Source organism: Notolabrus celidotus, chromosome 9, assembly GCF_009762535.1.
Source record: "Notolabrus celidotus isolate fNotCel1 chromosome 9, fNotCel1.pri, whole genome shotgun sequence".
NCBI classification, from domain to species: Eukaryota; Metazoa; Chordata; class Actinopteri; order Labriformes; family Labridae; genus Notolabrus; species Notolabrus celidotus.
This window is the reverse complement of record NC_048280.1, coordinates 34,410,523-34,424,959: the sequence shown is the minus strand read 5'-3', so window position 1 is coordinate 34,424,959 and position 14,437 is coordinate 34,410,523. Positions and strand designations below refer to the sequence as shown.

The 14,437-nt window shown below is 42.1% G+C and overlaps 1 protein-coding gene across 1 annotated transcript; it reads right to left on the bottom strand.

Moving 5' to 3' along the window:
• Window positions 1-2,646: 2,646 nt before the first annotated feature.
• On the bottom strand, window positions 2,647-14,086 carry LOC117818634. The gene is made up of 4 exons (XM_034691586.1): window positions 13,945-14,086; window positions 8,772-9,005; window positions 4,754-4,895; window positions 2,647-2,994 (listed from the first exon to the last, which is right to left on the bottom strand). The coding sequence occupies exons 1-4, from the start codon at window positions 14,084-14,086 to the stop codon at window positions 2,859-2,861; spliced, it is 654 nt and encodes a 217-aa protein (XP_034547477.1). The 3' UTR covers window positions 2,647-2,858.
• Between the last annotated feature and the right edge of the window lie 351 nt (window positions 14,087-14,437).

The following is a 14,437-nucleotide window of genomic DNA, read 5'->3' as shown; positions in this document are numbered from 1 at the left end:
TTTCACATCATGATGAAAACATTAATTTGAAAACTTGTCAGCTTCAAGAGTTCTTGTGTTTCTTCTTTATTGCCGTCTTGCAGAATTCCCAGTGCTTTGGCTTTAGACAGGTAGTCCATATGAAGCTTTTTGAGACGTTTCTGGATTGACTTTAGTTTTGTTTGTAGAAAGAAACTGATTAATTTCTTTGCTATAAATAACACAATTTAAGATGGAAGCTTGGGGCCATAAATAAATGGACCTGGGGCCACAATTGGCCCCCGGGCCGTACTTTGGACACCCCTGGGTTAGTGTTTTCCCAGGTTTACTCTGGCTGTAGATAGCAGTTTTTTTTTCACTCTTTTTTAGGAACACATCATGTATTGATTACCATCAGGACATAAAGATCATTTTAACCAGTATGACAAAAAGTGTATCTAAATCTGATTACCAACCCCAGCTTTAAGTTTATTCTGACTCTTAAAGGTGTTTAGTACACATTATACAAAGTTTGAAAGAAGTTGTGAACATCTTGTAAATATCTTTTTGATTAGACTTTTTTTTCCTTTTAGTTTCTGATCAGGAGACGTAGTTTAAGAATGAGGAATGAAAAAGATTGCATGACAACAAAAACAATACGTCAATTGAAACCAACGACATTTAAAAAAACAGGATCACATGAGGAACTGAGTCATGGGGTGTTTTAAAGTTTGTGTGATCCACCCTTTTTCCAGCTTCATGTTTTTGGTGTTACAGTTTACTTCATTCAAGTTTGTGTTTTTTTTTGTTTTTTCTTCACAGAAGAAAACAGCTCAGATGATTTTCTTTTTTCCAAAGTAAGCTCTCAATAATGTCCCGATTGTGCTCAAAATATAAATATTACTACATATCCTGTTAAGTAAGTCTGTTTATCACTGGATACAAAAGTCTTACAGTTTTTTTAGGGCAACAAGATTCAATTGAAATGTGTTTAAAAGGTTTTTAATGTCAAATTTAAAAAAAAGTGTGCATGTGCAAGCAAATTAAGGAGACACTTTTTAGTGAACTTGAAGGTGAATCAAGCCTTTTTCTTATTTAAATGATGAAATCAAGAGCCATAACACACAAGACATGTACATAGATTCATGATTAACCCTCTAGGACACTACAATCCCAACATGCAGGCCTGCTCATCGTACCTAAAGTCTCTAAAAGTAGTATGGGAGGTAGACCCTTCTCGCCCCGGCCCCTCTCCTTTGGAATCATCTACCAGTCAGGGTCCGGGAGGCAGACACCCTCTCTACTTTTAAGAGTAGGTTCAAACTTTCCTTTTTGATAAAGCTTATAGTTAGAGCTGGATCAGGCTTGGAACAGCTCTTAGTTATGCTGTTAGGCTTACACAGGACTTTCACCAGATCCGTCTTCGATCCGCTGCGGTCCGGCTCCGTGCTGTCTTGCCCGTCAACACCCACCGGTTGTGTTTTCAGAACGCAGCACGGAGCAGGACCGCCGGACAGCTGGAGTCATGTGACCGAGGTTTTCCCACGGTAATCACTGAATCAAGGATTCTCCTCCTCCTCTCCTCATCCATGTTGTCTTTCTGGTCCTCTGAAAACCTCTGACCTGTTGACTCCAGGCCTGGCTCCACTCATCATGATGGTTTGTTGTTGTAGTTAAGTGAAATACGATCTGGTGATAACACAGAGTGTTTTATTCTGAAAATTAACCGGATGTTTTCATTTTGTTTTGGTGAAACCTGACTTCCTGTCCCGCTCCATCTGCTCTGTTGAGATTGATGCGTCGTGCTCTGGCATCTGGCAAAAATAGAAGTCCTGTGTATCTGATCCGGAGGACTCCGACCTGCCAGAGCTGGAATGTAATGGAGCGGATCCAGTGGAAGTTAACACATTGACTAGAATAGAAACCTATCAGATCTGGTGCTGTGACGGATCTGAGACAGATCGGACACAGATCTTGTGGAATTTGGCCGTCAGACTGCCGGGGGAACTGACACACTGGGATCCTGTCTCACCTCTTTACCCCCCATCACTTACTTTAACTCTTCCTGTCCCATTAAAGTTCCTAACCATAGACCTTTCTGGAGTCCCTGAGCTCCCTTGTCTCGAAGGATCATTAAGAGGACTTGACTCCACACATTTCATTCACTCTATTTTCCTGTAAAAACGAGTTATCCCAGTTGTTTTCTTGAGACCTTCACATAGTTTTCCATTTCCTCAGTGTATAGAAGCTGGTTTTAGGTGATAATAAGTGAATTTATCTGATTATCTCAAGTTAAAAAAGACTTCTTTTCTCATGCTATCAAAAGAAAACTAGCTTTATTATCCTGAGACAGGAAGAAAAAAACCTCTAGAGAACTTAGCTTGTTATTACAGGAAAACTGGCATGTGTTATTTTGATAACCAGATACATATATATCCAGATTTTTGTCTTGTCTTGTTTTCAGATCAATCCATCTCTTCAGACAAGTCTTTGGTCTTTGTTTGTGACTGCCTCTTGTGATTTTTAATTTTAAAACACCTGTGCCAATTAAAGGAACGTCCATTCTGTATCTCTCTAGCACGTCATCTTGCCCAGCAGCACACACACACGCACGCACGCACGCACGCACGCACGCACGCACGCACGCACGCACGCACGCACGCACGCACGCACACACACACACACACACACACACACACACACACACACACATGCTCTTATGTTCCCCAAAGTCTGTGTTTTCTTGTCATGTGTGGGGCCTCCAGCTGCAGACCTTATCAGCAGAGCTCTGGTTTCCCATCACTGCTTTCTGTCCTGATGAACATGTGAAGGTTCCTTGGGGTCAGGTTAGCTCGATCTGTTATCTGCTGGAAGCTCTGCTGTCTTTGACCCTTCACGCCTCAGCTGTGCTCAGGGTCCTCCTCTGTGATGGTTTCAGGAGGTGTTGGGTGGAGTGTGGGTCCTGTGTGGGTCTCATCCTGATGGGTGTGTGGAGGTTTGGGAAACACCAGAGGATTTGTGTCTTCTGCTGAAGTCCTTCAAGAAACACAGAGACATGCAGTGAAAGTCAAGTCCACATTGCTGTGGTTCTGGATTTGCAGCATTCTTCATGTGTTTCTGGATTGCATTGTTTATGTATATGTGGCTTGTTTGCTTTTGATGCAGTTGTTTTGGCTTTTTATAGCATTTGTTTTCATTTGAAGCACATTTCCATTGTTGCTTTATTTTTAACTTTTGCATGAGAAGACGAATTTGATCATTTCTGAATTTGCAGCCTCATCTTCCAAATGAAGAAAGGATGTTTGCAGATCAGATACGTCCCTCGTGGACCACCTTATAAACCGGGAGGCAGACACCCTCTCTACTTTTAAGAGTAGGCTTCAAACTTTTCTTTTTGATAAACGCTTATAGTTAGAGCTAGATCAGGCTTGGACCAGCTCTTAGTTATGCTGCTATAGGCTTAGACTGCTGGGGGAACTGGCGCACTGGGATCCTATCTCACCCCCTTCACCCTAACCCCCTCATCACTTACTTTAATTCTGCCTGTCCCATTAAAGTTACTAACCATAGACCTTTCTGGAGTCCCTGAGCTCCCTTGTCTCAGGTTCCTCTGAGCTGCCGTAGACGTCCTCCTGCTGTGGATGTTCTGGACTCCAGCTGTTACGGACATGCTGGACTCCGTTGTTGAGAGTTGCTTGAAGCAGTACGATGTCATCACTGCTCTTTACATGGACTCCATAATAAGGATGATCCACGAATGTTTAGAGTTACGTTTGAGAAATCACATCACTAAAAACTCAAAAGGAGTCACAACACTTGAGAAATACCTGAGAATCATTACAGATTTTGATGAGATCTCCTTTTGAACTGAAAGGGAGACTAAGCTGAGACTGTTTGCAACTTTTGTCTGGAGGCAAGAATGAGAAACAGGAGACATAAGCTATAGTCTCATTTTGCTTTCAAACAGATCTCATTGTTGTCTAGGAGACAGAAATGAAACACTTTTGAGATCTCCTCTCTAAGTTTATTTTCCTCTGGGTAGATGTCACATCTCCCTCAGTTGTAGTTCTTAATTGTGATTGTGTGTTCTGTATTTTCTGTGTTGTGTTTTTGTGTTTAGATGTGGTTGTGTGGCTGTGTTGTCTGTTTTGCTGTATCTTGTTGACTTGTGGTCATGTTGTTATCATTGTGGCGTGGTGTTTGTTGTTGTTTTCAGTGTTTGTCTGCTTGCTGTTATTGGCTGGTGTTGTGTTGCCTGCTTCAGGAGTCTTTGCTTGTATTGTGGTGTCTTTTTGTGCATCTTGTTTTCTACAAACCGTGCATGTGTTGTCAAGTTAATGAAGCTGTTTCCTCGTGTTTTCTTATTCTGCAGTCCTCTGAGCGCTCAGGGCTGCTGTATTAAATGAAGAGGTAACTCTCCCTCTCCGTAAAGTCCCTGTTTTGCCGTCCCACTCTACATTGAGGTTTTGCAGAACCCGTCTTCTGAGGATACTCTGTAACCTCATCCTCTTTGGCTCGCACAGAATGACTCCATGGATAAAACAGATCTGATATAGACCCAGTGGGCATGCTTCTACATGCTCTGCAGTTCTTCTAATTGCTTGGGAAAATTATTTCTGTCCCCCCACCCTCTTTCTGACATCACCTCTGAGACCGAGCTTGGAGCAGCGTTCCACTTTTTGGAAAGAAGGGTGAAAACCCCAGATGTGACATGACAGACATTTTCAACAGGCAGTTCCTGAAAACGCTGCAGATGTCTGCTCTCATATGACTCTCCACCTCTGACAGCTCATACCTCATCTCTGCTGTCTCCACGTCCTGCTCCTCATCATCACTGAGTGATGAAGGCAGATACAAATGGAGCTCTGACATCTTCGTGGCGGCGCCGGGCTGTGCGTGTAGACCCGGCCTCTCCATGCAGGGGGTTGTGGGTGTTTCTGTGAGAGAGAGTTTGAGCTATGGTCAGAGATACAGCTCACTCACATTCATGATGCAGATGTCATTTCCAGCACGCCAAGAAAGAAAAGACGGATTATAAGTGAACAACTGCGTCTGCTTATCTCAGGAGGATATCCAAAAGGCAAATCCCCAAACTGTAGCAGAAACACACACTGCCCTCAATCCAAATGAAACAGAAGGAATGCAAAACACAGAAACTTTCATGTCAATTGGCGATAAATTGGATTGTTTTTTTTTTGGAGGCATCAGAAAACATGCCCAGCTGTTCCTGCTCCAAGCCAGAAGAATAAGAATAAGAATTCAAGCTGTCTGGATCTGATTATGGAGATCTGCAGGCAGATGGAAGTTGTAATGTTTGTGTGCTGCCTTTAAAGTGGTGAGCAGAGTGCGTAAACAGCAGCTTTAGTCCCCATTATGAAAGGAAAGAGGGCACATTAGTTCCAGATACAGTGAGACAATAGAGATGACATTGTTGTTTCTCTTAATCCAGAATCAAATCTGGCTTTGGTTGTACTGATTACAGCTGTGTCATTGATTGGTTTTAAACTGCCGGTCTGTGAGAGAGCTACGGACGCCCTGAGAGGACGCTGAGTAAAATAACATCTTCACTTAGAGTCTGATCCAAATGTTAGTTTCAGAAAGTACACATGAGGTGCGTTTCAACCGGTGGACCCAGGGTCTAAATTTAGTCCAGGGGTAGATAATCTCCCCCCTGAAAAGCCCCTGCTAGGGGGGTAGTACTTTTCAAAGGTCCCGGGGCTTTCGGGGAACGTGTCTGATTGGTAGATTAACCGCAGTGTTTTGATTCCGCCCGCCGTCCACAATAACATCACACACATCTGTGATTCACTTGATTTCTCTTTCTTTCATTAGTCTTTATTTGTTCTATCTTTTTTGTATGTGTGTGTACTTTTCAAAAGAAGAAGCTGTGATTCTCTTGATTTAGCAGCTTGTAACAGTAGTCTTCTCTCAGCCCACCGTGAATGCGTCTCTCCCGGTGTTCCGGTTTTAAAAGTGACCCTGTAAACTGGAGACCTTCAGCTGAACGTGTCAGTGTTTGTGGAGTTTACACAGCTGTTGAAACACAGAGGGAGTTCCTGGGAATGCAAACTAGTTTAGTTTTTATTAAGATTTCAAAATATCCTCATCAGATATTTAATGATCGTCTGAAGACGTTTATGAGGGATGCATCCGGCTGAAAGTCTCCAGTTAACAGGGTCGCTATTTAAACCAAAACACCGGCCGATCTCTGCCACGGCTTTTTGAGTTCAAAAGGATTTTAAAGCCGTGTTGAAACGTCTTTGCTACTCGCGCTTATCTCCTCTCACGTGTTGATTCAGTGAATCCATCTGTGATGAAATATAGCACCATCTAAAACAGCACCAGCTGAGTCTCTTCATGCTAACAGGCTAACTGTTGTGATACCTGCCTGTCCGTCTGCTTCTATGGTGTCATCTGTGATGAATGGCATTCCTCTTTGTTTTACTGCCCTCTACTGGTCTGGTGGTGTAGTGCATTTACTTTTTATTTCCTCCATACGTCACTGGCCTGATTTGCACAATCTACCCGGGACTTCAGCCCGCGGTCGAAACGCAGACAACAATGGGGGCCCAGGAACCTTTTAGTTCAGGGGGCTAAAAGACCCCGGAACTCTTCGTCGAAATGCACCTATAATCAACTTCCTCTTCTGCTGCTTTAAATTTGAGTGAGAAGTTTAGGACAGTATTAGAGCGTGAGTTTCAGCCTACAGAAGACAACAAACTTTCCATCAGCTCGTCTTCTCAAACAAGAGCTTGGTCCAGAGTGTGGAGACGAGAAGAGCCGTGAGGATGGATCATAAGGTCGACATGATCTACATGTGGGACAACTTAGGCTGCACAAAAGAAGAGGAGGAAGCTCCTGCTTTCTCCAAAGTGAAGTAAAGGGTCATGCAGACAAAGTGCCCAACCCTTCTGGCTTTACAAGACACAGGAAGAAGGTGTGTCGGTTGGCCTATAGCGATTTAGGCTGCACCCCATGAAGTGAGGTTACAGTGCTGCAGAGGTCAACTGACGGCCATGTTTCCTGTCTCTCTTTGATTGTCCCGTCTAATAAAAGCAAAAATACCCATTCAAAGTCAAAGTTTATTCTTCCTACAGTTCAGTCATGCCTTTTCTTGCAGGCTCTACAGATAATATCTGCTACAAGGCTCCTCTTCTAAAGAACTACTTCAGTTCTTCTTCAGTAACCCTCCCTCCAGAGGAAATCAGTGTCAATGAGGATATTTTACAGACCACACTGTGCGCAGAGGGATCTTTGTCTCTGGGTTAAATTATACTAAACATAGGATTCTGCACTGTAGCTATTCTTTATGAGACATGAGGTTTACACCATTTATGAACAGACCATAATTATCTGTACAGAAGAAACATTTTCCTCCTGATCTCAAACACTAAAGACGATGATGCATTCTTTGTTGTGTCCAGCAGGAGGCGGCTCCACTGGTTGCAAGAAAGGTGAATCATGTTTCAAAAGAGACACATTACCACTGATCTATCACTAGAGTGGACATTTATACAGTCACAAGCACTAGTTTTTATCCTTTTTTAAGTGAAAACATTATGTTTATTTTTTAAATGAGGGGTTTATTGAAGTAAGAATAGATCATGAACCAGGGTGTCCTTCAACACCTGTAAATAATAGACAAAGTAATGTGTTTTACCTTCCTGTGTAAATATGTTTCACTCCAAAAAACAAACAAAAACCAGCTGTGGTTGGACAAAATGTCAGAGAGGAAGTTTAAAAATATTTAGTTTTGATAAAGCTTATAGTTAGAGCTGGATCAGGCTTGAACCAGCTCTTAGTTATGCTGCTATAGGCTTAGACTGACACACTGGGATCCTGTCTTTCCCTCTCTCTCCCCTCTCTGCCTGTCTCTTACTTTAACTCTCCCTGTCCCATTAAAGTTACTAACCATAGACCTTTCTGGAGTCCCTGAGCTCCCTTGTCTCGTAGGTTCCTCTGGATCTCTGCTGTAGATTCCTTTCATCCTTTCTTTTCTTCTTTCCTCTCATTCTGTCCTTTCTTTTCTTTGTTGCTTTCTTTACTTCTTTCTCTATTTTCTTTTTTATTCCTTCTTACTTTCCTTCTTTCTTTCACTCTTTTATTCCTTCTTCACTTTATTCCATTCTTTCTTTCTTTCATCCTTTTTCCTTTCATTCCTTATTTCTTTTTTCATTCTTCCTTCCTTCCTTCCTTCCTTCCTTTCTTTCTTTCTTTCTTTCATTGTTCTTTCCATGTTTATTCATCCTTTATGTCTCCTTCTCCTCTTATCCCGTCCTTTCCTTCTGTCATTCTTTCATCATGTATTCTCCTCTTTTTCATCCTTCTGGTCTCCCTCTCTTTTCTTAGTCCTTTCTGGAGTCCCTGAGCTCCCTTGTCTCGTAGGTTCCTCTGGATCTCTGCTGCTGTTGACGTGCCAGACTCCAGCTGCTACAACTACTACTATCCGTCTCCCCACTATCATCTCTCTCTCTCTTCATCTCCCTCTATCCCTCTCTCCAACACAGTAGGTCTCAGCAGATTTGTGGCTAACATGAGTCTGGTCCTGCTGGAGGTTTCTGCCTGTTAAAGGAAGTTTGTCCTTGCCACTGTAACTTGCTAAATGCTGCAAAGTGCTCTGCTCATGGTGGATTAAGATGAGATCAGACTGAGTCCTGTCTGGAAGATGGAACTGGATCTGATCTGGTCTTGATGTTTGGTCTTTATTAATAATAGAACATAGAGTACAGTCTAGACCCACATGCTTGTGTGGGGGAAGAAGTTCACTCAGCACTGAGGATACAGAGATATGATCCAAAGTCAGATTAACTCACCTGCTGTTTCACTGACTGAATCTCTGCGAGGACACATGCTGGATTCTCCACCTCCTGAGGCCGCCTCTGGTATGCTCCCAGTCATGGACCTGGTCTCTGTTTTTTCTCCGCTCTCCAGCCTCCCTGTCAGACTGTTCAGCAGTGTCAGGCTCCCCCCTCCTCCCCCTCGGCTCACCCTGTGTGTCGTCCTCCCGCTGCTGGGCCTCTGCTGGAGGGGACAGCAGAACCCCCGCACTGTGACAGGACGATAACAAAGGATCAATTCGATTTTGTAAAACTCAAGATATACTCTTACCAAAGCAGCAGTGTGGATGCTAACAATATGAACATGTGAGGATGAAATGAACCTGGTTACAATTGTTTTAGACTTTAATCAAACTACTGAATGTGACCCCAGTATTGTGTATTTTTTGTTTTAAAGTAGTTATAGAAACTTTAGCATTAGCGACGCCACACAGATGTTAGCGTTAGCTGCATATAGTTTGTCATTTCATCATTCCATCATTTCATGCAGCTAAAAGCCTGAACTTGCAACAAATGGTGTAACCTGTCCCAATGCTCACTGTGTCCTAAATTTAAACCCACAGTGTGTCTCATATCTGATGGGTCCCTCATAATGTTTAAGGCTGGACAGGGTCATAATAAAGTTCCTTAATAAAGAACCAAAGAATAAAGAATAAAATAAGAGTAAAGAGCAATGTTCTAAAATATTAAAAAGGGATATTTCAGTAGCAATGCATTTAAAGAAGAGAGCCTTGGGTTCCAGCTGCAGACTCAATGAGCTTTGTTTTCCTTCACGTGCATTTCACACTCAATAGAGATCACTTTCCATTCTTACTTTATGAATCAGTTTCAAGCGTAAATGAGAAATCATGTTGAGTGATCTATGTAAATGACTCAGAGGTTAGTGGGCGTGTCCACTGCAGGCGTTTTTTGGCACTGGCAGCACCGGTTTTCTATTCAAACTCTATGTGATTCAGCGTTTCAGTGCTCGGCACTCTCAGCGCAAAAACGCTCTCTGCGTCAGCTGATTTTAGTTGCAGCACTCTCAGTTGAAAACATTTCAACTTTTGAAACACTGCAGCGCTCATCAATGTCACTTCTTGATTACCGACCAATCAGAATCAAGAAGGGACGAGACTTCTGACATCATCTTTGTCAACACAATGGCGGAGGTCTGTGCGAAGGAGAGAAGTTCTCACACTAGTTTTGTCGAGGTATCATTTCCTGGTTTAGAGCTGCTGCTGATGCTGCTGACACGATTTCTATCAATAGTTTTTACAGTTTCATGTTAAAATGCTGTTTAATGAAAGCATGTGTCCAACACGCTCTCATGAGGCTCCATTTGGTTTTAAATTCCAATAAAACTAAATGTATGGTTTTTAACAAAAACATACCATTGCCCAACAGCCCCCTCAAAATCTCCTCCCTGGATGGGTCGGAGATTGAGTTTGTTGACAGTTACAAATACCTAGGGATCTGGCTTGACTGCAAACTCTCTTTTGAAGCACACATCAACACACTACTCACTAAGGTCAAATCCCGTATTGGTTTTCTCTATCGCAACAAATCCTCCTTCACGAACTCTGCTAAACGGCTTCTGGTTCAGATGACAGTCCTCCCAATTCTTGATTACAGTGACATAGTCTACAGGTCTGCTTCCAACACCCTCCTTCACAAACTGGATGTCATTTACCACACTGCTATTCGTTTTGTCACTGGAGCCACATTCACCACTCACCACTGTCACCTGTACTCTCAACTGAACTGGCCTTCACTCCACTCTTGCAGACAAACACACTGGTTTCTATTCATTTACAAATCCCTCACTGGTAAAACCCTGTTATATCTACAGTCACTAATCAAACTTCACAGCACAAACCGGAGCCTGCGCTCAAGTAGCCTTATCAAACTCATCCCACCCAAAACCCAGACCTCCTTTGGTCGCACCTCCTTCCAGTTTTCCGCTGCAAATGACTGGAATCACCTGCAACAATCCCTAAAGCTGACCTCTCTCATTCCACTCGCCACTTTCAAAAACCTAATACACCCCATAACTCAACATCACTGCACTTGCTTTTAAATTGCTTTTAAGTTGCTCACTGCTGTCATATGTTTGTATTGTACTGTTCTGTTTCTAGGTCTGTCTGTATGTCCTCTCTGTTTTTTGTTTTGTCTTTTATTTATTGTCATGCCACCTGTGTTGCCTTCTCGCCCAGGTCGTTACTGCAAATGAGAATTGGTTCTCAATTAACTCACCTGGTTAAATAAAGATTAAATAAAATAAAAAAATAAAAAAATGTATGAAGCATGCAGAGCATTTTAAAACAGACCTAATGGGACGTGGAAGTGACTGTTTTTCCACTTTCATTACCTAGTAACAGTAAACACTGGTGATAAGCGCTCTGAAGCTGAGGTCATGGCAATCCCAGTGCAAAAAACGGCGGTAGTGGACACGCCACCTTAAACAAGAAGTGAACACCCGGTTTTATTTTCCAATATCTTGCATACTTTTTACGGAATTAGAGGAAAATGTTGACTGAAATGTCAAACCGGAAGTTCAACATGATTTTATTTTGAAACTTTTTGCGTGTGTTTCCATCCATGACTGTGGAGGGGCGTCTCTAGGGAGGTCTACAGCTGGAGTGTCTTCTCATTAAGGGGTTTTGACCAATCAGAATAAAGCATCTAACACATCCAGAAAATCCTAGTAAGAGAGCCGGGAAATACTATGATGACAAACAAAAGATCAGACTGCAAAACAAAACAACATGAAATTAAAAGAAAGAAAAAGACGCTACATAAATCATATCATGACACGTGTAAACACAAAATGAGATGACTAAACATTTCAGAAGACTAAGAACAAAGGAGCTGAAGATGAGATGATGGGAAACTGAGGGGGAAAATAGATGACACGGTACAAAATGAAACAATGACATTTTTGCGTAAATGTCTTTAAAGTAACAGTACGTTTACTTGAGTTGAGTGTTTCAGTATTATTTCCACCCCTAGTTGAACAGCTTGGTTAATCCTGGGGGAATATAGAAGCTGCATATGTCTCCAAAAGCATTCATGCTACTATCTCTCAAAGTGAGAGAGTGGTGCTGGTTCACAATGCTTGGATCAAATACGACTCTGTACAGCCAAGAAGAGAGGATTCATCACTGGGGAGAGCATCAGGATCAGATGACATTTTTTATGTCTTCTAATTAAAATATAAGTAGTGTATTGTTTCTGTGTAAAGTGCTGTAGACCAGGGGTTCCCAAACTTTTCAGCTTGCGACTCCCAGAATATAGGTGCCAAAGACTCGCGACCCCCACTGTCCCTCAAAGTGATTTAATGTGGCTTCATGTAGCTGGTCTGCAGAAAATGACCCTACCTATATGAGCATGTGTCTGTGTTTCCTGTGCCGTCATGAATCAACCTGCTGCTACTGATGCTTTTGATAATTACCTGTTCACTAACCCTAAACTAAGGAGTCATCTGACAAAAAGAAAGGCAGAAAACTCATTCCATTTTCTATTTTCAAGGTTTTATTTCAATTTTAGCTTCTATTTTTGTTGATATTTTTTACTATAAATGGATAAATTTTACTATTTTTACATAACTTTTGTTGTTCAACTTTTTTATTGCATTTTTTCAGGATTTCTTTGTTCACCACAAGTTAACAAGTTATATATATAAGTAACACAAAATCAACAAAGAGAAGAAAAAATATATATATTTAAAATAATAATAATAATAATAATAATAATAATAATAATAATAATAATAACAATAAAAAAATAAATAATAATAATAATAATAATAATAATAATAATAATAATAATAATAATAATATAGAAATAATAATAATGTACAGTACAAACAAAAAGGAAGATAGACATAAGAAAACAAGGTAAAAAATAAACAAAAATAGATAATAATGATACATATTTTTGAAGCAAATTAAGTTAAGGTGTTAACTTAATTTAGGGAGCAGGACCACGCCTAAACCAGACCCTCAACCACCTGACAAGCCTCCTGAAACATAGCCAGCCTACTCAACCTTTCGTCTGCTACTCTTCAACCCACCCTCCCGCTTCAATTGCCCTTTTTCTTATCCCTTACTAATCAACTTGTCTTTGCTCTTTTGTGCCCTTGTCTAATTCCAGGTACTGCCTGGGATCAAGATCAGCTCCAGCTAGGATAGCGCTGAGACGTAACCCCCATCCTGAGTCTCCATCTGCTGGGCTATACGACGCACAATAAATCATTACATGTTCAAACTTAGATCCTTGTGTGGCGTGGTCTTTGCTAGTGAAAAAACATTCTGAAAGACATCTCACGACCCCCCATTTGTGTCTCGGAACCCCCCAGGAGGTCCCAACCCACACTTTGGGAACCCCTGCTGTAGACTGTTGTGGCCCTTTTCCACCGGCCCGTCTTAGCCCTGCTCTACTCGACTTGACTTGACTCTACTCGGTTTGTGTTGCGTTTCCACGGGCGCAGTACCTCGTGTCAGATACCAGTTTTTCGTACCTGCTCTGCTCTGGTTCTAAGCAAACTGAGCCGATACTAAAAGGTGACGTCGACGGACTGCCAGCCACTGACTGGTCAGAGAATGTTGTCACCGAAGAGTCACGAGGGCGACGCCCAACACTGGAATCAAACCCGCCATTTTTAAAAAACGACATCAGTACTCTTTTGCTTTCCTCTCACGCTCGGCCTGTGACAAAAAGCCACAGACCAAGCAGCAAGTACACCATGTCCTCCATTGTTTGTGATTGTTGTGTTTGTGTCAAATTCAAAATGACGTGAACGCAGTTTTGCTCAGCTGTGTTATGACGACCCCGCCCACCGTGAGTCGGTACTCTGGCTGGTGGAAAAGGAACCCAAACTGAGTAGAGCCGAGTCGAGTAGAGCTGGAACTGTGTAGTGGAAAAGGGCCATTAGAACCTGCTCATCTCTTGGACCAATAACTTTACTGTAAGAGACGCCATACAGCGTTTAAAAGCTGATGCAATCACAATAATTTCACCTGATCTAACACGAAACACACCAAAATATCTGGACACATAAACACCTGACTGAATAATAAACCAGGCTCCTGAATATATGAATGCACGAGACAATAGAATATATCTGAGATGCATATCCATTGTCATCTAACAGATATCGTGTCGTCACCTTGCAGACCCAGCAGCTCAGATCTGGAGGAAAGCCCTGTGTGTCCAGAGGATCTTGGTCTGGGAGGAAGCAGAGTGAGCTCTGAGCTCTCATGGAAGGTTTTGGGCTGGGAGTTCCTCCTCTGATCTCTGTGGACGTACATGTTTTCATCTGCTCCACACTCTGTCTCCTTTATGCAGCATGCTCATCTGCAAAGACAGGACGTACACACACTCACAGCTGGTGTTGAGACCCTGCGTGACTTAAGATACATACAGTACACTCAGTGAGGCGGTTTAGAGTTTAGAGCCAATAAATTAACCCGTTTTACAGGATGTGTCATCGATTATTAAACCTCATGATGGCATTTTAAAAATGGGTGTTCCCTTTTTATCGTATTTTCAGAATATGGGAGGAAAACACATCAAAGTTTCTCTGCAGCGTCTGCGTCGAATTTAATGTTATGGAGATGAAACGCTCCTGAAAAAAAATGTGGCTCTATTGTTCGTATACA

What these genes read in the sequence shown, in the direction of transcription:
- LOC117818634 (XM_034691586.1), bottom strand. Translation starts at nt 14,086, where the DNA reads ATGTACGTCCACAGAGATCAGAGGAGGAACTCCCAGCCCAAAACCTTC. An exon ending in TGAGCTGCTGGGTCTGCAAG is followed by an intron (nt 9,006 to 13,944) that starts GTGACGACACGA and finishes GTCCTGTCACAG; the next exon opens with TGCGGGGGTTCTGCTGTCCC. An exon ending in TTCAGTCAGTGAAACAGCAG is followed by an intron (nt 4,896 to 8,771) that starts GTGAGTTAATCT and finishes TCTCTCTCACAG; the next exon opens with AAACACCCACAACCCCCTGC.